General features: G+C 40.3%; 1 protein-coding gene across 1 annotated transcript; it reads left to right on the top strand.

Moving 5' to 3' along the window:
* The first annotated feature begins 262 nt into the window (after positions 1–262).
* rbis (ribosomal biogenesis factor) lies at positions 263–3,843 on the top strand. Its single transcript, XM_040126858.1, has 4 exons — positions 263–367; positions 2,270–2,385; positions 2,501–2,617; positions 2,725–3,843. The coding sequence occupies exons 2-4, from the start codon at positions 2,275–2,277 to the stop codon at positions 2,791–2,793; spliced, it is 297 nt and encodes a 98-aa protein (XP_039982792.1). The 5' UTR covers positions 263–367; positions 2,270–2,274; the 3' UTR covers positions 2,794–3,843.
* The last annotated feature ends 20,758 nt before the right edge of the window (positions 3,844–24,601 follow it).

Here is a 24,601-nt window from a genome sequence, read left to right as displayed (position 1 = left end):
ACGATTTATTGACTTTAACAAATGACAATGACAACAGCCTCAGTGGCAATAATATCGCACCCTTTCGCTGTTTGTTACCGCTACGTTACAATTAACACGAATTACTATCACATCCACCACGGCGGCATTGCAACAGAATGTTTCCGTCGTCCATTTTGTGCTTAATCCTACTTTTTTTTTTTTTAAACTGAGGCTGAGGGAGAGCACGGGTAATATAAATATAATAATAATGTAATAATAGGAAGAAGAAGAAGAAGAAATAATTTGACGTAACTCGCATCGACTGTCGCATGCAAGTGACGTAGCCTAGCGTGCACGTCGGTAGCACATGAGGACATCAACACCGGCCGTCAGCTTCACCTGCGAGGTCTGTCTTTAAGCCTGTTTGTTTTTTTGTTTTTTTTTTACAGCTGACGTTCTTAAGAGTTGTCCACACTGGCTCCGGTTCGTTTTGTCAGATTAATCTCACCGAGCAACTTCGGCCAACTTCATGAGAAAACGACGAAAATGCAGACGCGCACACGGAGCTTCAGCCATACAGTCCATGTGCTGTTGTACAGTGAGCAGGCAGGCGCACAAAGTCAGCTGTCTGGCAACAACATTTGGGTTTTTTCCTGGTTGTTGTTGAGCGTTTTAGTTGTGTATATCTTTACCTGTATGAATACTGATAACGTTTTATCAAGTGTAAGTTATGTGTTATCTAATCTTCCAGTCCTGATACTTGATCTGTTTACATTTAGCCGTTAGTGGGACTCCAGTTTTCCGTTCAGGACGTTTCATGTCTGGACGACGAGGACCAAACAAAAATAATGTCACAACGCTGATACACACCACATGACGAGCAGGGCTGCAACTAGGGATATTTTTATTATCGAATAATCGGTCGTTTTTTTCCCCCTGATTAGTGATTTTGTCTAGAAAATGCTAGAAAGTAGTAAAAAAAAAAAAAAATGTTTGTTATAATTTCCTTCAGTCCAAAGTGACCTCTTCAAATGTCTTGTTTTGACCAACCAACAGTCCAAAAACCCAACGATATTCAGTTTACTGTCACGTGTGAAATAACAAAAAGCATCAAATCCTCATATTTGAGAAGCTGGGAACAGCGAATATTTGACATTTTTGCTTTCGGAAAGGTTAAAACGATTATTCTTATATCAAAACAGTTTCTCATTAATCTTCTGTCAATCAACCAGTCGATTCATCGCCTAATTGTTGCAGCTCTAATGACAATCTCTGTTGAGTTATTATTAAAAGAAAAAAGAAAAAAAATCCAAGGTTTTCTAGTTGCTGCCCTCACACTTGACTGCAGGATATTAGAAGTTAATAAGTTTTCATTTTTTTTTATTTCTTACATGTGACTTACATTTATTTTTTTCAATTTGCCACCAACCCTACAAGTAATTGGAAGTTATTCACTACCTGAGCTACACCTACTATAACCACTATGACAAGTAATAGAATTTCTACTACTACACTAGCAAAAAGGAACGTAATGTAAACCAAGAAAAGCCTTCACAGTCGCATAAGCGGGTGTAGCTTGCACCAGCAACACCAGACAGCAAGAATTTGTGGTTTTATGTTGTTTATATACCAGACTCTTCCATCAGCTTCTCAAAGCCTGTACCAGGATGTATGATTCACCGTCGGTGCTCTAGACAGACCTGTGCTTTTTCGTTCTCGCACTCCCACTGTAGCTTCACCTTCTTGTTGCGAGCTAACAGGAGTGGAAAGGCAGGATGGTCCGCTGCGAGGCGGCAGCCTCAGATTTTAAAGAGTTGTGTTTTTTTTGGTACGTCTGTGATGCCCTTGAAGAACATTGTTGTTTTTTTGCCCTCAAGGCCGCCTGCTAAGAGGGTTTGTTTTTGTTTATGGTGCAACTCCTGGAAGAAGTCTAGAAAGTGCGAGAGTGTAAAAAATCCAAAGATGTCTGCTGCAAAATTGCAAAATGCCTGAACTGGTTTTTTTGCCTCAATTTTGCTGCATTTTTTTTTTTTTTTTAATCACTTCGACTGCGCTTATTCATACATCATCTGAATCTCTTGACCCTGCTCAAGTGCTACGATTCACTTTTTCGAGGAATGAGCTTTTGGTATAAAGAAAAGCTGGAATAATCTCAACATGTATCTTGTGTAGAGGATTAGTAAGCTTGTGTGATTGATGCGGACAACCGCGTCTTGAGAGCAGGCGAAAGGAAAAGACGGGACCCGTGGTGCAGAAAGTAAAACCTGTCCCGTGAAAATACCCATGCAGACTGGTGTTCTCTCCCCAGGTAACATGGCGAAGAATAAGCAAAAAGGGAAAAAGCAGAAGAACGTATTCCAAGTGGCAAACAAGCACTTGAAGCACAAGAACAAAGCGAAACCAGTCACAACAACACTCAAACACGTAAGATTTCTCTCCCCTTTTTTTTTTAACCCCCCAAAATTTTACACTTATTTTGTACCCTCCCTCGTATGTAGTGTTTGTTGCTCCTGCTCTAGCGTAATTTGTGGCCTCGCAGATCAGTGCAGTGAAAAACGAGAAGGTGGAGAACCTCAATCGGATCTTCACAGAAGTCCAGAGGGATGTTAAGAGCATCTCGAAGTCTGTTGCCCCCGAACCAAAGAAACAAACACAGGTAGAGGGAGAAATTGTTGGCGTTTATTTATCATCCAACATTTAAATTCTCTTGATAGAATTAATAATAATGTTTTGTTTTTGTTTTTTTTTTCTTGGTCTTTTTAGGTGGTCAGGGAGCCACCAAAGGAATCTGTAAATGTTGACAGTGCTGCTCAGCTCTTCTCTCAGCTATGATGGACCAAGAAAAGACGGACTGTCATGGACTTTGATGAAAGACGGAGTGAACCGCTTCATGTCCAGTTTTTGAAATGAAGTTTCGGGAGGAGCTACTGGTTCACTTCCGTGGAAAAAAAAAATGCATATCATGCCAAAATGCAGACTGCACATAAGTCTAAAACGAGAAGAGGTTGCACTCGTGGCATGATGGTAAAACCTTGTGTATAATTTAAGCATCCTGTATATTCTGTGCAGAGAAATGTTATCAGTTGACAGGCCTGAGTATTGTCAGTAAGATAGGGTTTGTTTGTTTTTTTTATTTTAATTTTTATTGACTTTTTTTTTTTTTTTGCTATCTCTCAGGAGTGCAACTAGTGGCTATTTTCATTATCAACTGATCTGCTGATTATTTTCTTGATTAATTGATGACTGGTTTTGTTTATAAAATATCAGAAAATAATGAAAAATGCTCATTATAAAATTTCCCAGAGCCCGAACTGTAACAAAGGGGGGAAAAAAAAAAAACAACAAAAAACTAAACCTCACATTTGAGCAGATGGAAGCAGTAAATGCTCTGCTTGAAATGTGGTTATAACAATTAATCAGTTAACAAAATAGTTGCAAGTGATTTTCTGCCGATTGACGAATCTGTTAATTGACCGTTTTTTTTTTTCCTCTACTTTCTTCACCAAACTGTGTCGAGATGAGTGCCTCGTTTTTCGTCATCCTGAATCGGAATCTGTTCTAACCCTAGAACATTTTCAAAAGAATTATGTAACCACGTGCACGTCACCTTACTGTCTTTGACTTTCATTTAGCCAGGTTGCCCAAGTTCCTCACGCCTTTTTTCATTTCACGCTTTTCACGTCTCACGATTTAGCGTCAGTGAAGCTGCTGCTTGTAATGACGAAGGTGTTTGCTTCCAAGAGCTTTTGTTACCTATGGTTGTTACGGAAATCATGAAAATTTCATGTAGAAACGGTCATCGCACGGAAAGTGAATGAGAAATTCACAGACGGTTCAGTAAGGTTTCTCAATAAATAGCTCATTCTGAAAAATATTTTATTTATTTATTTTTTTATTTTTTTATTTTTTATTTTTTGGCAGCACCTGTGGGCAGTGGGCCGTCATCTGTATGCTGCTGCTGCTGCATGCCGCTGTAGCGCCTTGACATCGAAGGTCATGGTTTTGACCAGCGCCCAGCCAATTGCTTGTCGCCGTGGTGACCTCTGACTTGAGTTAGTTGCTCAATAAATCCGGAGCAAGGTGAAAGCACGGGTGAGGCTGGTAAACAAAACGATCAACGCGCGACGGCGTGTTGACATAAACAAGCTATAGGATGACACTCTCAAGGTGAAGATGACTATCGTGACAAATGGTTGCCTGGGTGATTGTTTTAATCCACTTGAATGATGATAGCTTGTATTATGCAGTGGAGGTTGTTAGAAAAGCTTAAACCTGCCACAAATACATTTTTGGCCACTTGGGGGCAGCGAAAACAAGCTGTAAACACAACCACCGACCTCTTCACTGCTCAAGTTGACACGACAAACCTGTTGGTGAACACTTGTCTAGCACACATACATTAGACAGAAGCCCAAACCACAGAAAAGCCCCAAACCAAAAGCAGACCAAAGTATGTGGACAGGAGTGTATTATTATTATTATTATTATTATTATTATTATGGTATATTTCTTTTGGGAGATTGGATGGCCAGAGATGGAGGTTTTACTACAATAGTGGACACGGGTGATTCAGGGGTGTTGCCAGTAGGGAAAGGGCTGGGGGAGAAAGGGGGAGGTGGTGGATAAAGGGTAGGAATTGGGAAAAGGGGGGTGTGGGTAAAGCCTGAAGGGGGAAAGGGGTGCGGGTCTCAGATGGAGGGATGCTCTGCTGTAGTTAACTCCTGTTTTTCTTCCCCCTCTGCTTCTTGGGCTTTTTCTCATTTTTTCTCATTCATTTGTTTATCTTCACTCATCTTTGTCTCCTCCTCCACCTGTTGTTCACCCTTTCTTCCTTCTGAATCTTGTTCTCCTCCTGCTGGTTTTTTAATCTTATTCTTCTGCTGTTCTCTTTGAATCTTGCTCTCCTCCTGTTCCTTTGTATTGGCAAGAAGCTTCTGAAAAGATAATAACTGTATCTTTTATTCATCACCCAAAAACAAATTCTCAAAGCATTCTGAAACAAACTTGCCTTTATTCTGAGGTAAAAGGATCAGGCGAGGCATTGTACCTGAAGCTGCTGTTTCTTGGCGGTTAGGAAGCCGATCTGCTCGTCAGTCTGACCTTCCCTCTTCCTCCATTCCTCCTCCCAGAGCCATTTTTCACAGTGCAGGTTCCTCTCGTTTTCCACCTCCTGCACTTTCCTTCTCAGGCTTTCGTCTCTTAGAGCCAGCTCCTGTTGCAGGCTTGCAGGCTTGGTCTACCACTGTTCCTCACTCCTCCTTAGCTCTTCGTCTTTTTGGGCAGTCCTGTGTGGTCTTTCGTGCGAGCCTGCCTTTTTCTGCTGACCCTTTTGCGGACCTCATCTTTTTGCCTTAGCTCCTCTGGGAGCCGGCTCTGTATCTGCATCCGTCCATTTTCCTGGAAGTTAACTTGCCCCTTTGGAGCCGTATTTTCCTCTTTGAGAGACTTTATCTCAGTGAGCGCACAGTAGAGGGCATCTCTGAGGCCCTGCACAGTTTGCTGCAGCTGCACTGCAGTCGGCCTGTACTGCTTTGGCCCTTAAAGGGTAGCACTAAATTGCACTGACCCAAAAAATAGAAACATGCATGTGGTTCATGGCTAAGACACCACTCCCACCTTAACACTTATTTATACAGAACCTACTTTAGACTAAGGACAGGACTCCTTGAAAACAATCCTCAGAAAGCATCATGTAAGCTCAGCCAGCAGAGACCACAGTATAATAAATGTGTTTGGCTTATTTATTTTTTCCTCAGTAACAACTAAGACTAAGTTCCAACCAAAACAATGAGCTCAAAGAAGCTAAAATGCTACATAAAACTGAGGGGAACCGTAAAGTCGGGTGATAACTGTCTGTGGGTTCATAAGTACGAGCAACGCCTTTAACACCTAAAGTTTAAATATTAAGTAGTTTAAAAAAAAAAAAGGAAGCAGGATGCTTCTAAAAAAAATGGCAGCAAACCCATTCCAGCATCAATAAAAGTACCAAAAATGGCCAGCAGAATCACAGGAGAGCTCCACAAATATAACACATTTGCTCTGAAATCCTTTCAATTGGTGCCTTTTGGGCACAAAAATTTATTTCTAATACAGCGGAAAAGATTTTTGGCTGGAAAAGAATTGGCGAGCTGCGCGTAGCGGATGCGGTGTTAAGGTGTCAGCCTTGGAGCAGGTGCCTCTCCGCCGGGATCCAGATGACAGCACCGCAGCACGGGCAGCGGGGTTGCACCACTACATGCCAGCCCACGGACCAGTTGAGTTTCGGATGTAATCTACATGAGCTGGTAGGGGGTAGTTGGATGTGTGGGTGGTCGGGTGAGGGTGTGTTTGTGTGTCTGTCATGCCAAAGAAAGTTGTTAAGTCATTTTTGTCAGCGCCAATCATGCAAAAATAAAACAGCTTTAAAGCTTGTTGCTTTAAAATGTATTCCTTTGATCCAACTTCAAACCTAAAAACCATTGATTATATAAAGAACTTGGCTCAACATGTCTCACAAAGCTAAATGCCAAGGAGAGCTAGAGACAGACAATACTAAAGATGCCATATTTTATAATTAAAAGCAAGCAAGAGAATTGATTTTCATAAGCTACATTCCTTGTGTCTTTAATTTAAAAAAAAGAAAAAAACAAACAAACAAACTCCCAGACACTTTTGACAGAAGCTGATTAGTCAGTTGCTTGACAATCGAGTGATTTCTGAGAAAACCGCCAGAGCTGGAAATGTCCATGAGATGGTGCTCTGGATGGGCTAATCAATATGCAGGGTGACAAGTGGGTCTGTGTGTGCGCGAGTTGAGGACACAGAGAGAAAGAGAGAGAGGTGTTAGGCTCCCTGAATGCCAATAAGAAGCCGAAGGCCTATTTGCAGCATGGCGTTCCTGCCGCACAGCTGGGTTTTTCCACTCTGACAGGACTAGTAGCGAAAGGTTACCGCACCTGCTCTTCTTCCTTTGACCGAAAATAAGAATCAATGTGTTTGTCTGTGCAAGAAGAGAGACAGCACAGCGCGCGTGTGTGTGTGTGCGTGTTTTTGTCTGCCTATGCAGATTTGCTTTTCACAGCCCCTCCAGATGTTGTCACAACCCAGACTTCGGTGCTTTCAGAGCCTTGATGGTGGTGTACTTTTCTCTTAAACTTCTTCCTACTCCTGTTCAGAGAACACGGTGAGCTGTGCGGAGCAAAGCAAGCTTGAGTCTGAGGGGGAAAAAAAAAAGCCAGGTGTATTGAAACGAGGTGCAATTATAGTATTTAAAAAGGAAAAATGTGTTCAAATTAATTGATTAGTCGTGATAAAAATATAAAGCATTATCTTGACATTATCAAATGATTATCTTGGCTATTACAACTCTAATGTCTCCCTCTGCAGCATCAGCTAAACACATAATTCTGCCTGAAATGGAATCACATACATCTACAATTACTCATAAATTGTCTTTACTGAAACACATTTTGTTGTTGACTTCATTGATAAACAACTGTTCCCCTTCAAAAATGAAGCACTTCTCCTAGTCGTCTCAATCTCCCTTTAAATGTCTTTAAAAAGGCATTTTTTTCCAGCAAGCTACACAGCTAAGATTCAAAATTACGGTTAAAGTTTGCTCCTCAGTTCAGAGATCAGCTGAAGCAACGACTCGCTGGGTCTTCACGGTAGCCAAACATTCCCGTCACGCTTTCAGGCTTGCAGACTTCTCGTATGGATTTGTATATTTTCCGGTTGAGGTCGGGGATTTTTTTTGGCTCTCTACTGTGCCCTCAGTGAGATCTGCTGTTTGATCGAGAGGCTGTGCCTGCAAAAAAAAAAAAAAAAAAAAAAAGCAAAAGATTAAACCCAAGCCTGTGATACTCTCCCACAGAAAGACCAGTAGCATCAGTGACAGATGTGATGAGGCTGGTATTTAGGAGCTCATATTGTCATTTTTTTTTTTTTTCTAATCCTGCTAGCTTTGAAAACTTGGAGCAGGAAAGAGCCAAGAAGGAAAAAGATAGCCTGAGATCCTGAGCCAAATCCCTTTGACATCTTTGAACTCATAAATTAAAACTGGTTTATCTGACCAACATTGTCTTGTTTATACCCATGAGATATTGAATTTAGCTTTTATTCTAGTTACATAAGGACTTTTTTGTTTTGTTTTCTGGAACAGTTGTGATTCAGCCTGTTAGAATTTCATTAAAGCTTTGGCGTGCATTGTTCTTAACGAATGGGGTACGGTTGAGAAGTCTTGATTAAGAGTGTTCCTCACTGAGTTAATTGAAGTATTAAAATGGTAGCTGTGATTAAGATGGCCTGGATTCTCTTAATGCCAAAAAAAAGGTGATTCATCTGTTGTTTTCTTCTCCTTTGGCTTAAGAAATGCAGAGTTAGATTAGTACCCTGCAAGTACTTCCTAAATCAGTCAATCAATCAATCAATCATTAAAACAAACAGACAAAGAAAGTCTTTGTGTCAAGATCAGGGAAAAAAGTGTTTTAACACTACAGATCCAACCCAGGTATCTTGTAGGTATTAAAAAAAAACAAAAACTAGATCAAATCATAATTAAAAACAGATTTGGAGATTTCCAGGTTTAAGTTTGTTGATACTAAAGTGGACTTGGTTTGCAGATGAGAATACGTCCAGTTAAAACCTGGGCTACAGTAAATTTGACTGAAAAAGGGAACTTCTAGATGCGCAAGTTACATTAGAGTAGTTTGGACTATTCTACCATGTAATCAGGTCCTAAAAAAATCTGCTACATGTTTAATAGTCAGTGCTGTTAAATCAGTGGATGTATGTAACCCAGACTTCACATTTCAAAACAATTTTCGAAGATGTGGGTTACTCTTCAAAGATCATGAATGATCATGAATGATCATGAATGTCTTAATTTACCCGCAAGTTCTAACACCTGAAGGGCAGAGAGGTTGATTGTTAGTGCCGAAGTTTTGTTAAGTTTGGAGTCAAAGTCAGACACAACATCACACTATGTGCATTTCCATTCAAATGTTATTAGGCACATTTAGTTTGAAATTGCGCATTAAAAAACAAAAAAAAAGTTGAGTGGAAACGCCAGAAACGTAAGAAAAAAAACAAAAAGTCAAAATAGGCTGGGCTGAAGTGGAAACGTTGGTGTATCGATTAAAAACAAAAATGCAATGGAAACAGACTTAATGAGTAAATCATGACGTACATGACGCATGTAACGTAAACGTCTAGCGACGCCTCTGCTCCACTGAGGGGATGAAAGCATCGGCTCTGTGTGGAGCGACGAGCATCGTGTAATTGTAGCGTCCCTCAAAATTAATACATCAAACAAACACAGGTGTCATATTTCCATCTCGCTTTCTGCCTTGTTTCCACTGTTTAAGATCCGACTGGCAATCTTCTTGTGCAGTGGTTTAATGGCACCCGACGGGAGAATCAGTTCCACCAACTGTTTCTCAATGGGGAATTACTCCCAAATGGTGACGATGTATCAAAGTTTTTATTTTTCAGAGCTTACAAAAAAAACATTTCCAAGTTTAATCAACGATTTGCTCCGAATACTCAAAAATCCCCCATTTGAAATTAGGGCTGGGCAAAGCTCGGGAATAACCACTATGAGTCTATTATTAGGTACAGGACTTAATTTCCCAGCCAAGTTAAGAATCCTTCCAACTCCACTCCACAAAATGTATCTGGATCTCAACCAAGTGCCCAAAAAATAAACAAAATCAAGCCTCCGCAGCTCAATTTTCCATCTGCAACAAACCACCAGAGCGTCAAGCGACTGCAAGCTGTTTGGCTCGTAGGGAATGAAATAGGCTTTACACTCGAGAGAGCACACCACACAGAGTTGCTTTTTTAATAGGATCCTGGGCACGTCGCTGGAGTCGCCGGCGAGGTCCCACCTGCAGGTACTGCAGGCCGGTTTTGAGGCGGAGGGACGAGAGAGGTGTTCGGCTCAGAGGGAGATCTGGAGAGGAGCATGTGCTCGCTTGTCAGTGAAGTGGAGAGCTTTCTGGTACATCTGTCAGACGCATGAACAAAGTACATCTGTTCGTCCCCTCCGCCTTCGTCAGATGTCACCGTCTGAAAACGGGGCTCTCTAAAAACACAGCGCACACACACACAGACTTACTTCTGCCTGCCTCTGTCTCGCTGTCTCTTTGTTTTTCCACACGTGTATGAGCACAGAAAAAGAAGAAATACACAAAAAAAAGTGTTGCAAAATATGCTCAAAGCAGCAATACCACAATGCAAACATAGTCGGAAAATACAATTCCAGCATTATAGAGTTTGTCTTGTCACTTGTTTCTCCTGCTCGGTGCGCTCCTGGTTCTATATTTACTCAAAACACATTCAAGGGGAATGGGGAGATGGGGACATAGCCACCATTTACATGAAAATATAGTTTTTTAAAATGTATTTAATAGTTAAATATGGTATATGCACTTTTTATATTATATCAAAAAGTATTGAAGTTTTTAGTGCCTTCTTGTTTTCAGGTTTGTTCCATTTCTTTTTATGTATTCCCATTATTAAAACCAATTGTTCAAAGAAAATAAAATCTTTGTCCATACTTTTATACTAAGACAATATATATATGTGAGTAATTTGTGTTTTTGAAATTAAGGGGCTGTATTTGCAAGGTGGTAAAGGATGATTTGTGTTTGTACTTGACATTTTGAAGAGGAAGGTATAATGAGAACTACAATGTTTGGGTCAGACATGTATTGCATTTGGAGAAATTTTTTAAAAAGTCTGCTTCAAACTGAAGTTTTGAGTTGTAAAATGTCTTCTCTTAAAGGCCGTGGCAGCTTAATGCCATCAGCCTCTTCCTCTGAGCGGTGAGCTCCCACATGGACAATTTTCTCTTCTTGCCAAAGCAAGAACAAAATTTGATTCGTCTTATTTCAAATGCATTTGTGTTTTTGTCCTTCCTGTTCTCACTGGTTTGAAATGGGCGGGGCTCGTACTTCCCCGCACCAATCAGAGTTTGGCCACACGTGAACCAAACCGCGCCCACCCTGTCAGTCAAATCTGATCAGACCCCCGTTAAACTCCTCATAAATTATATCTCGTATCTGTCTGTGGAGTCATTCAGGTCATGGTTTTCCAAGAAGGGATGAATCAAGGGCAACTGGACTTGGCTGTAGATGCTTGAGGACGTTTCACCTCTCATCCAAGGGGGCTCCTTCAGTTCTTCAGTTCTCAAGTACTAAAAGCGACTTTTTAGGGCCCTTAAAGCGAGTTTTTTTTTTTTTAAATTGTTGACACTTGAAATTATAAACATGGAAATCTTTCCCCTTGGTGGCAGATTGTTTTTATGTGAAAAACAAGATCTTAAGAGAAAGTACATATGAGACTTGCTTGATAGACATAGTGAAATGTTATCTTTTTGGTGTTTGGTTTGTTTTCCCACACATTTTTTATGATACACCGAGGATAAGTTGTTTCATCACTTGAATTTCAAAGTCGGTTGCACTGTTTTGGCACACTTAGTCGTAGTTGCATACCAGGGTTTTTTTTTGCTTCCGAGTCCTGTCATCCGTTCCAGCCGCCTCGCATAACTGCTGCGCTCCCAGGTTGAAATTTATTCAGACGGAGATTGTGCTCCGTGCTACTGCTGCACAGAAACCTGTGGTCAATGCGCCGAATTCCCAGACGGTGTGCAAAAAAAAAAAAAAAACCTGCAGGCAAGGAACAAAGTCGGGCTGTTCCTTTTACTCCGACAAGATGCCATGGAAGTTCCTCTGAGCACAGTGAGTCCCAGTTGTTGGATCTTTTCAGTGGCAGGCAGTAGATAATTATAGTACTATACGCACTGTGCCAATGTAAATAACAATGAGATGGTGCTGAATGAGCGTATGCGTGCTCAGCTAGACCCTCTCCGGATGCATAAAAATAAAATTAAAAAAAAAATATGCTCCTTATCTCTCACTACCAATTTGTTATAAACAATACAAAAGCCATGACACTGTTCCAGGTCTGCAGTTTGTGTTTGCACCGATATTTAGTCATAAAAGCTTTGTATCGTTGTGCCCAAACTCTTGCAAAGTAAAGATCTGCTTTTGCAGGGCATTTCAAGCAGATCGAGTCTGACTTGAGATCACCTCTAACTGGCCTGTGGTACTTTAGGTAGAAGCTTAAAACGAAGACCTCTTTACATTTGCATTTAAAGTTGTAGTCAATGCCTAAAATGACAATAAAACCGGTAGTTTGGGGATGATACAGAGGTTGCATGAAGGACAAAGATAAGGGAAAATGTTAACTTATTCCTACATTTCGGTAACAAGGCAGAAACATTTTCAGTGTTAGCAGAGGAGGGCAATAAGGGAGCGAGGCCCGTGGTTGAGGAGAGAGAGAGAGAGAAGAGAGAGAGGGACGGACGTGAGGTGCTTGTTGATGAGAGGAAGCCTCAGCGGTAGAAAAAAGGAGACTCTGCTGTCCTGAGGAGGCGGAGGAGCCGAGGCTCTGCAGGAGCAGTGGGGAGGATGCCCCAGGGAAGGGAGACAGAGGAGCCGGGAAGGAGCCCTGGCTGCTCTGTAGCCCACGGGTGCAACGATACAAGATGTGGATAAAAAATAAAATTAATAGATTTGTCAAGAGGGTTGAGATAGAAATAAAATGACTAGTACAAAGAGTATGAATTGTATTCGCCCATGAAGGCTCTTGTACTTGCTGTTGGGGGAAAAAAAAAAAAAAAAATTCCTCTGGCACACAGGAAATGTGTATTTTTATGTTATCAGAAGCAGCAACATTTGTTTGTACGGAATAAATAGAAGAGGAGCAGGAGCAGTTAGAGCCACCCACAGAAACTCAGCTTTCATCAACAGAAAAACCGAGGGAAGGTCGCGCAATGTTGCACACAGCATTTGATTGACAGGCGATCCCTGGTAAAGGGATGCTTGGCTGCTTTATGACCCAGATGTAACCCAGATAAATAAAAAAGGAATTTCCTCTTAAAACGTTTATGGCTTATAACTCAAATCACTTTGAGCGCACACAGTATGTTGCTATCTCTGTTTTACAGCACTGCCATTTAAAACCAGGCACTTGTACACTGAGTGGAAAATCTGCGTAGGATGATGTCTGCCTTGATTGAGCGAGATTCAAAATCCCGCATTGCCGCCTGGTGTTTAGGGCTCTTCAGACCCCGCAGATAAGAGAGAGAAGTTTTCCACCCGCAGACAAGCGGAGAGAAAATGATGACAGCCCGGGCTCACCTTGCCCCAGGGAGGTGGAGAGCCTAGAGGTGTTGTTTAGAAATGGATTTCAGGAACGTGGCTGCGCACCAGGAACGGAGGAGAGTGGAGGTGCACGCAGGTAAGCATCAAGGACAAAACGGGGGAAGTTTCAGATCAGTTCCCGCTGTCAACAGGAAGAGAGAGAGGAGGGGAGAGGCACCAAAAAAAGTCTAGAAGTCTAGAACTACACGTTTAAAGCGTCCGTACAAAATATAAAAACAATTCAATTAATACATCAGGTGTATCAAAAATTACACATCTCAGTATCAAATCTTCATCTGTCTCATATTCGGATTCATTTTTTATTAAAAAAAAAACAAAACAAAAAAAAAACCAGGATTGAAAAGTCAGTCGTGTCATGAACTGATTTCAGTTTTTATGGCCAACATTAGTGAACAGTGGCATATATACACGTTGACTATCTTTTGGAGTCATTTTTTGTGCCCACTTAAATGAACGTAAGTCAAATATTCACGCTCCTTTCGTTTTGGTTCTCCAGTAATTACTGAGGGGAAATATGTCTGGTTCTGTAGCTGCTAAATGCGCCATTGTGTTCATCACCTCTTCATTAACTGCTTGGTGCCAGTCATGTAGCGCACGTTTTCCACTGAAAACAGCAGGGATGAGATTATCTGTAGTCATCTGATCTCTTGTTAATAAAAAAGATATTTAGTTCAGCTGTAGGTAATCACACGGTTAAGTAAATTTAGCAAGAATTTAGCGCTCAAAGTTTGATGAATGTTCCTTGTTTGAAGGAACCGGTTACAGTCAGTGCTTTTTCTATCAGCACTGTATGATAGCGCTTCACCGCATACCAGGAAGCCTAAACTGCCCATTCAACGAGCACCAAATATCAGGGGAAGGCCTTGGTGGTAGCAGAATCTCCCTCATTTAATCAACACATCTGTTAGGCGGCGAGGCGTCTGGAGCCCGGACTTTTTTGGTTCCGAGGAGGCTGGTCTAAAAATGAGCCACGGGATCGATCAGGAAAACAGCTTTATACATGCAGCAAGCCTAATGAGCCAAACTGCATACACCTGTGTCAGCTGGAGAGCGACAGCAACATGGGAGAATCACAGACCTCATTCCCAGGAGATCAAACTCTTAGCTCTTTCGTTTTTATACTGAATCGCAGCATTAGGAGCTTAACATAATGATACGCTGTGTAATATGAGTACACAATGTTTTAGTAAAGGGAAAATCTTCAAGGTTAAAAAGGGAAAGTAGAGAAGGTTTTAGCACATCCATCAGTTAAGGGTAAAAGCTCCGAAGCTGTAATTCCTGTGCGTTAGATTTTTACAAGTTGGGAAAGAGGAGGCTCGTGGGAATATATTTTGATGTATAATATGTGTATGAAGGATGAAAACTGTGGGAGTGAAAGCAGTATTTTGTTCATGTCTTACTAACCACAGCTTCTCACACTGACTTCCGTTGGAACAAAAAAAAAAAAAAAAAAAAAATTCAGATTGACATTTTCTCTCATTCATTGTTAACTTTCAACATGACTCTCAACACATTTAATCTGTAGCTTACAGCAGACTGTTTTGTGATGCCCTCAAAATGTCTGTTCTCCAAATGGAAGCTGACAGTCATTGGGTTCGGTTGTCAAAAGTTTTGGAAATTTAAATGTCTTGCTTTATGAATGTTTAAAATTTTAGAACTTTTCCTTTATGTTATGCTCTGTGTCATTCCAAACTGAATAAAATGCTAATATCTTCTATTTGAAATGATTGCTGGCGATAATCTACAACGTACTGGGCAATCCCATTGAGATATGCAACCAAAAACTTTTGCTTACAAAATAAAATAATTGTATTTTTCATAGCTGTTTTCATTTCAGCAGTATAAGTAAACTACTGATATTGAATTAATAATGCGTTTTTGATTTACACCCTCCGGGATGTTCTACAGCAGCCTGTACGTATCGATCAACACTCCAGTTAAAATGTAAGGATCAACAGGACATCTTATGCTGCATCTATTGACTCTGCAGTGCAGATGATTCATTATTTAACCGTATAAATTCTTCAGTGAATGTTCAGCAGTAAGAGAAAGAACACCAAGTGATATTACACAACAGGCTCCAGCACTGTCTCTCCGCTTCCCAGCAGTTCATCTGTGGTCTTAAGAGATACAGCAGACAGTGGTTGTTGCCAGTACAGTACATGGTCATCAATGCACACACACTGTATTTCCACCATTCTGTTCTCAGAAGGCAATCTAAGTAATGAACTGTGCAAAAACCCATCTTTGTTCCATTATCAATTTGCAACATGTTTGCATTGCCATTAATGACCTTGCAGACACATTTGTATGCAATGTGATTTGCGACGTAGCGTCTTTTCACAGCACACACCATATTGATGTGTAGAATCACGAGGATGGATTTGGAATAAAGTAGAATGTGGTGCAATATCTTCATGAACAGGACATTTAGAAGCCATTTTCAACACAATGAAACATTTGGAAAAATACTATCGTTAGTCCTGAAATCAAAAATGTATTCTAAATAGATACAGTCATTAACAGAGAAAAACCGCCTGAAGTATTGAAGTCAGTATCATGAAAATATGGAGGAGCCAGTGTGAAAAATTGTTAGATCATTTAGTATTTGGTTACATTTACTCACATAAACAAATGACTGTTCTACTGTTGAATTCTGTTTAATATGAGAAAATATTTGACTTGATTTTCAGAGTTAAAAATAAACTTGGTAAGTTAGCAAGTCAAATTTTATTTATATAGCACTTTTCAAAAGCGAGATTACAAACCGCTTCATGGTCACAAACAAAAAGATGAAGCAAGATACAATAAACATAAGTAAGCATGATTAAGATATAACAAACATAAGCAAAAAAATGCTGATAAGAAATGGGAACAAATCATGAAATGGAAACATCAATAAAATACTTTCGAGAATAAATAATAATTGTAGACATGTTATGGCATCTTGCATCAAACAAGAATAAAGTGCATTACAAAGGGCAAGACGTGAAGAAATAAAATAGTGGATGATTTGTTCAAGCTGCTGGAGCGACAAGAGGACATGCAGTTTGAGAATGTGCATGACGACAAAGCCTGTGACAAATCGTCTTCTTTCCAGCAGACGAGTCACTGTTTAGCGCATTGCTGCCTCTCACTGGTGTAGGTATGTCATTGCCTATTTAGATCTGTGAGGGCTCCCTCAATATACCCGTCAGCATGACAAAGTCAAAATCCATACCATAGGGCAAATTCATACTGGTGTACTTTCCATACCATTTAAACTGTCCACCCCTCATTTGAAAGTACACCAGGTTTCACAAATACATATAGCTGGACATCATCAGCATACTAATGATAAGAGACACAGCCAATCTGACAAATAATATGCCCTAAAAGGAGCAAGGAAAGAGAGAATAAGAGAGGTCTAAGAATAGATCCTTGAGGAACTCCACAGGTCAGAAGAGCAGAATCAGACATTTGGTTTGCAACAGATACAAATTAGTTCCCAATTTGTTAAATAGGAGGAAATCCAGTGCTGTGCCAGATATCCCAACTCACTTCCTCAGATGATCTATTAAAATGTTAGGATCTATGGTATTGACAGCAGCGCTTGAATTAAGAACCAAAACATAGTTTGCACCATGATCTGATTGCAGCATGAGCACTTATACCTCTAAGGAGAGCTGAGTCTGTGCTGTGCCTCTGATGGAAACCAGGTATTTTACTGGAACTTGTCAAATTCTAGGCAAATTCCAGTTGCGCAATTGACTTCTCCAGAAAAAAGGTCTGTCTGTATGACTGACATATTTTGTGTCTTTAGAAGCAGAAACAATCGTTTCTTTCGGGAACTGGGTAGTTTTTTTGGTAGTTCTGGGTTTGACATGAGCAGCAATAGATACAGTAGTGAAACTGATAAAGTAAACAACTCCTGTTGAGTCTGCTGAAAAGGACCTAGAGTCTACCACTTGACAATGATTTGTATATGTACAGCTGGATCAACTGAGGGCAGAAAATCAAGTTTTGGAAAAGGGTCCACGAGGCAATAAGAGTAATTTAAAACACTGCAGTATGAGCCATAAAACCAAAACAATGAGCTGAAAGATGCTAAAACGCTCTGTAGAGCTGAGGGGCACTGCAGAGTTGGTTGAGAATTATACGTGGGTTCCTTACTACAAACAGCTCCTTTAACATTAGACATTTGACTCTGTTAATAAAAATAGGTGCAGCTTTAAGGTAGTTGTTGAATAAAAAATTAATTCAGAAATAAGCACAAGCCCATCCTCACTTCGTAAAAACGCAATCTGTTTTTCAAATAGTTAATATGTCATTTTAGAACCAAACTCGTCAGTTGATTTTCCACAAGGTGTTTTGCAAACATGCCACCACAGTATTGGAAATTGAAAACAAACCTTTCACTACAAAGTGACCACAGGTGGGTTTTAATATTGCAGAGAGCAGTGTGAATACTTCACTTGCATTATTCAGTAATTCTGACTTCAGCGGTTTCATCCCAGCTCATATAAAACACCCCCTTTGCCATCAAAACAAAAGCAACCACTTCACACGCAGATGGCCTTAAATTGATCACACACATATCCCTTAATTAAAAAAAGTAATTAAGTCAGACCATTATTGAAGCCATACACATCGTGCTGTAGGCCATCTCTTGGATTCCTCCTCCTTCTTTGGATTCTCCGGACCACACTCCATCACCTCCCCGTAAAGTCCTTCACATTACCCTGAGCAGCTGTTTGGGAAAATCAAATTATGCATGGAGATAAAATTTAAATTCAGCAGCCACCCTCAGTGTAACTCATGATTTATTAATACTTTGGAGTAGACATTAATATTGTCGTTAAGATTAAGCTTCAACAGACTCAATTTAAGATCGGCTCCCATTCTGACGTCTTTATTATCGTTCCATCATTTTGCAGGGAGGTTAATCTTGTGTTGGGGCCACACTGATTGTCAGTCACTGGGGTTTGTACAGAAGGGCTTCCCTTGTTATGCCTAACCTTTCGAAAGGTTGTACCGTTTCATTTGACATTTCAGAAACACGCCCGTTCGCTCTGACAGGTACGCCATCACTGAACGACTTAACTTCATCGTTTGACCTGCTGCAAAACCTAGAGCAAGAGAAACAGTTTCTGGATTGGCAGATTTTCTTCGAAGCACTGCCTTCATTAAGGTATTTCATGATTAATGTTGTTCAATAATAAAATACTGTAGTTTAACAATTTGCTAAGTGCCGCAGTGGCCGGTAATTGTAGAAATATTAATCTCAAATTGACAAAACATGTTCTTTGCTGCGTGTTTTGTGAACAAGGCCACATCTACCCACACACTATTTCCCAGCTTTTTACAGACACTTTCTAATTGCACTTGATGGAACTCTGATGGTTTTGGTGCTGCTTATGTACAGTCTAGTTGGAAAAAAAACCTATTTTAAATCAAGAGAAACCCTTTGTTTCACAAAAATATGCCTCTTCCATCCATAATAACTCAAGGGAAAATAGGAATCAATCCACATTACAATAACTAGCACAATGGTCAAGACTTAAAGCTGCACTATTAAGTATTTTTATATTAACAAAGAAAAAATGTGAGTGTGTAATGTCAAATGTGTTACTCATAGTGAGGAACCCACAGAGAATTATCAAAAGGCTTCCCCTCGGCTCTGCAAAGCATTTTAACGTCTTTCGGCGCATAGTTTCGCTTTAATGGCCCACAACTTTACTTTGTTAAATCCACTCTACTCTACCTGCCCAGCACCAAACGGGAGACGGACATCGTGTTAGCAACTAGCTGGTGAACATAGTGGAGCATTTAGCAGGTGAAAAGCCGGATTTTTCCCTCACGAGCTGGTGGAGAGAACCGAGGTAAAAGGAGAGTGAATATTGGACATACAATACATTCATAACATGGCTAGGAACATGACCCCAAATGTATGCTAATGAATGCTAATGCTGATGCTATGTGTCTGCTGGATGTCTAAATAGTTCATCACAAATCTTAAAAGGTGACACAATGTTAGTGGAGTAAAACAATACTTACCTCTAAATGTATGTAATGTAGCATGTAGAAATATATAGTAGCATCAGGTAAGTACCTCCAAAACTTATTTAAGTACAGTGCTTGAGGTAATTTACTTAGTTATAATCAACCTCTGGCTATGTGACTTACTTGTGGCACTTTCCTCACAGCATTTTTTAATTTAGTCGTGTTGCATTAACCAGCCAGAAAAAAATCACATCACAATTTAATGGTAAAATGAAATTGAAGTTTGATGTTATTATCCAGTATCATAATTTTTATCAAATAAACACATGAGCTAATTCCATTTCATGGTTCTGTATCTGGAAAATAAATAAAACACCAATGACATATCTGGATGAGATTACATTTCTGCTCATTACAATTAATCCGATGTCGTTTTTTTGTAACTTCAGAGTGACTGCTGGAGGAGTGCTGCGAGAGCCAGTCTACTTTAAAAGTGCTATATGTAAGATTTTGCTATTGCTACAAAGCCAACATTAGCATTAACAGCTTTTTTCTTAACAAGAGCTTCAGCCATTATTATGTTTACAGGACAAGATATTATAATACGCTCTCTGTGCAACGCTACTTCTACATCCTCTCATGTTGTACCGTGGGCAGACTGGATACTAAAATTGACTCACTATCGCAAAGTGATATTATGAGACAGGACGGGCTGGGGCTAGCTGGTTAGCATGCTAACTTCAGTAGAAGAAAAGAAGTGACAGAAATAGAAGCAAAACAAAAGTTAACATTGCCATGCCACCGCTGGAGACAGCTCTTGGCGAGTATAGGAATGAAGTTTGACGCTGAACTGACAACGTTTCCTCTAGACTGGTAAGTAACCAACTGTTAATGCTAACGTTGGCATTGTAGTGATACCAAAAGCTTACATATGCTGTAGCACCTTTAAAAAGTACGTTTTGCAAATTTTTGGAAACTATTTTGGAAAATCTCTGTTCTTGCAATCACATTTCAAAACTTTTCCAATAGTTGGATTTGAACAGAAAAAAAAAAAAGCTTTAAAGAAAAAAAGCTTTAGGTCCAGAGGGATTTTTGAAAATCAATCGACTCTGATTCAAACCAGTGAAAGCTACAAGGCACAGCTGAAAACTCTTTCAGAGAAAAGAGCAATCAAAGTGACTGTACTCTCAACGGGTCACAGTAGGGGATTTTCCTTTCTTCTGCTTCCTTATACTGTAGCATAGCCTAAGTCCTTGCACGGCTTTAGCCACTGCTTCATCATTCCACTCTGCCAGTATTGAATGCATCGAGTCCCTCTAAATGGATGAAGGGAATAACTTTCCTCTCTGTATCCATTTCCTTTTCAAGTGATGGCAGAAACACAGAGGTTGCGGGTAACGCTGAGCCCAAGAGACGAGGCAAAAAGGATCGGTCTATGTGGATTCCTGCTCTACTGATCATGTGCATCAGCTCACAGCAACCTCAGACAATCATCCTGATCTCCTCTCCCATCAACCTTGGTTTAGCCCGGCCGGCCACAGCTTGCACAGAATCAATCAGCATTGAGATATGGGGAGCCGTCACGGCGACGACCGATTTTGGCATGCAAGGCTCTCCCTTAATAGACAAAGAGACGGAGATCAATAGCCAATTTGGCCCTAGAATGAGGCTAGAATGGATCAGGGAAAATTCATTTTATTCTCCTCTTCTCAGGATGGAGAAGTCGGGAAAAGTATGATGAACATTCATGACTGGTACAGTGAGGAAGTGAATCATTCATCGGTCTGTATGACTAGCCTCGGCAGTGCGGAAAAGATTGTAAGACTGCTTGGTTGACATTTGCAATTTTGAAATGTACAACATACAGTATAACGTGATGAGAAAATGCCATACAATTTATTACACATGTTGTATGTTTCATCTCATTTCTTTCGACCCCTTCATGATTTTCAGATTTGCTCCTTTTCCCTTCATTGAGAATGAAAACCCTAGTGGGGTAAGGTAACTAAGTGCATTTACTCAAATACCGTACTCAGGTACTCAGGTCTTCCATTTGACGCTACTTTATATTTGTAATCCACTGTAATTCAGAGGGAAACGTTGTGTTATACCAATAAATTTACCTGACAGCTATAGTTTTTACATAAACATAAGTGATAAGCCTTTAAAATACAACACATTGTTAAAGGTTAAACCAGTGGCTCCCAACCTTTTTGGCTTTGGCCCCTTAAAGAAAAAAAAAAAACTGCCTGGTTGAGGCCCCTTTTCAAGTTTCAGATGTGTATGAGTTGTTAGTTGTTTGTATGGAAGCCAGAGGTTTTTCTAGCTTCTCTGAACAGCCACACTTGACGATGAAGTGAAAACATTCTGTATACCAATACATAGTAGTTAAGTCATCCTGCCCTTTAGAAATACCATATTACCTTGCCCACCTTATTATAATGTTTTGCCACAACACAAATGATAACTATGACAGCTGGGACTAGAACGACAATTATTTTTTGGCTGTGCATGAATGGACAGTGGCCTCTTGAGAACATAATTGGAGCAGCAGTGGATTCAGTCGCGAAACCTGAAGGGTTCCCTTTCTATCCATTTACTGCTCATAATTATAATGTGACAGTTCTCCGTACTGTGTTATCATTTCGCCATTGAGATGCATAATAACTTGTTTCCATTAGGAACCTGTCTCCATGGAGAGTTATCAGCCGGTGATTCTGCTCATATCCAGTGTTATCAGCCGCGGGGAAACCGTGGCTTTCGGACCCCGGAAGCGTTGGCACTGTCATCCTCGGGCTTTCCTCAAGCCTCCTTGGCCTCACCGCAGTACAAAAGGAAGGGATTCAATTATGAAGTGACACCTCGAGGCGTGAAGAAAAACCACGCTGCTTCAAAAGAGATCAGACAAAATGTATCCCCTCCCTTTATCTATCCCTTTGTCTGCCTACCTACCTCGCCCCACTGTCTTTCAAGTCGGTGATTCCCGCTGTGTTCCTCTGGAAAGCATCAAACACTGATAAATGTGTCTCGTCTCTACATATAAGGGGGCTCACAAGGTCATGATGCCCTCAGTGTGACTGCAAACTTTTCCCTTGGACTAAACAGTTTTATTGATTCGGAGCAATTAGTGCAAAACTGAGGGGATAACTCAGACGCAGCTGCATAGGTAATGAGGATTACTCCTGTCTTGTTTCCACCGGTCAGATCTTCCACCGTATGGCGTGATATGTTTCATCCTCTTTCCACTCTTCGACCGGACTGTTTGCCATTTTATTTGAGTTTCTCATTTTTCAGTTTCTGATTTTACGTGTCCATAGTTTTACCTTCTGCATTGTATTTTAATAATAATTCTATCATGTAATAGGCTACTGTGAACACAGATACGGTAACATATTCTATATTTTCAGTCTGCTTTATCAAAAGCTGCACTAATCAGTGTTTTTATATTAACAATGATTAGATGCAATGCGAAAAGGTGTAACGGTAAAAAGCACAGAGAATTATTATCTGACTCTGCACTCTTTAGCGTCTCTCAGCTCTTTTTTTTTGGTTTTATGGCTCGTAAATTTACTGTCTTGGGTTCAGTCTCACTGCTCTCACCAGCCCCCGTTTCTGGCCGCAGCAAAAAAAGCTCAGATAAACCCACTGCCTACTAACTGCGTAAACAGGTAACTCTTTGCTAACACGTTGACTACAAAGACTTTATATGGTGATAATATGTCTATGTTGTATTTACAGCTTTTGTTGCAACCAAGTGGCCAAAAATGACCCTGCAATGAACACTAGCAGTTTTCTTTTCCTGATCAACTCTGATACGGAGTCAGTGAGATGGAAATTTTTCAGGCCTTTAGTTTGTATTTTTCTCAAGCAAATATCGCTTTTCGCTGTCCTTCGTAGTTGGTGAGGGTCCGCTCAGCCTTTTGACAGCATTCAGCATGCTATCTGGACCCTGTCAAGACCACATTGCATGATCCTGAAGTGTTCACACGTAAGTCATATTGAAATCGACACCTATTAGCAGTTTCTGTCAGCTTTAATAGAGGTCTGATGATCCCTTTTTTTATTAGAAAGTTTTCAGGGCAACATACAAGAGCAACGTACGGAGGTACAACAAGGGCAGACAGTCTTTGCTTGAATTTGCTTGTGCAGAAATCACAGACACTGCGTGGTGTAGAAAGGAGAAAAGTCTACTACATTGTAACAGGGTATGGCAGATCCTGGAATCCTACATCATTAAAGAGGAACTTAAGGTGCCCTGTAGAGTTTTTGACCATTAGTAGCGCTAGCAAACGTGCCAAAAAAGAGGCAGGGAAGAATACCGCTTGCAAGTAAGCATGGATGTAAACAAGGCACAATTTAATTTACTGTATGAAGCAAACGGTTTTATGAAGAGGAAAATGCACTCAACAAGTACACACACACTATGTTTTAGTGACTGACAAAAACCAAATATCATAAGCTTTACTCAAATCTTCCGACTGCGAGCTAGTATATTGTGAGGTTATTTTGTCCACCCCTTGTATATAGCACTAGCGCTTAGTAATCTATATACAGTAAAAGTAATCTCACTTAACCATACTATGTATTTCTACTAACTGAATTCTAATTTTATTCTATAGGTGTGATTGCATCTATTTTTTTTTTAAAGTTTCCGAATCCTACTACTTTTTCACTCTTCCAATTCCTGAATAAGGTACAATAAACTTTCAGCTTTTTTATGTTGTCTTTTTGATTTTTCAGTTTCTCATGTGACATTTTATGTCTGCTGAAACCAAACCACACGAACCTATTTCGAATGAACAGGATTAACCTTTGCGATTCAACCTGCTCTCCATTCTACCTTCCTGATGCATCACCTTGACATGTTTTCAATCTGAAATAGCCCCGTGACGGATGTCACCTGATGACTTTCGCAGCACAGGGGGAGTGATTGTTCTCTGCTGCGCCTGAATCATTGTAATATCGTCCAATTGGCATAAAATTGCATCATCAATAAAACAATTTGGGGAGATGTACTGCAGCGTTCAAATCCTTCCATCTCTCTCCAAGGCGCTTTGCCGTATGGACATAATGTAAAATGTCTGTTCGTGTCCCGTTACTGTCCGAACTGGTCCGATCATTTGGCTTTGGAATCACCCAACGAATCTTAATCTGACACTGACAAATCAGCTAGAAGGAGAAGATCAACTATATATTCCACCATACAAAGAGGCTGATTTTCTCCACCACGAAGAGCTAAAGGCTAATGTTAGCCTACTACCATCCAGCCGAACTTAATGACATTGCAACACCTCATCCTTCACTGCTGTCATAAATTCTACTGATTTCATTAAAGCCTCTGCAGAAATGAAAGTCGGGAGTCTTTATTCTGCTTCTGCAGCCCGACACTCAGATTACTGGCAACACATGCAGATTTATTTAAATGCTTTTCAAATCAAACCTTGAAAATA

The sequence above is a fragment of the Xiphias gladius genome, chromosome 5 (genome assembly GCF_016859285.1).
Source record: "Xiphias gladius isolate SHS-SW01 ecotype Sanya breed wild chromosome 5, ASM1685928v1, whole genome shotgun sequence".
NCBI lineage: Eukaryota > Metazoa > Chordata > Actinopteri > Istiophoriformes > Xiphiidae > Xiphias > Xiphias gladius.
The sequence above is the reverse complement of the archived record's forward strand: the minus strand, read 5'-3'. Positions and strand labels throughout refer to the sequence as shown.

Excerpts from the sequence above, each read along its gene's own strand:
- rbis (XM_040126858.1), top strand. The coding sequence starts at position 2,275 with ATGGCGAAGAATAAGCAAAAAGGGAAAAAGCAGAAGAACGTATTCCAA. Across the intron at positions 2,386-2,500 it reads TCACAACAACACTCAAACAC|ATCAGTGCAGTGAAAAACGA; the intron begins GTAAGATTTCTC and ends GTGGCCTCGCAG. Across the intron at positions 2,618-2,724 it reads AACCAAAGAAACAAACACAG|GTGGTCAGGGAGCCACCAAA; the intron begins GTAGAGGGAGAA and ends TGGTCTTTTTAG.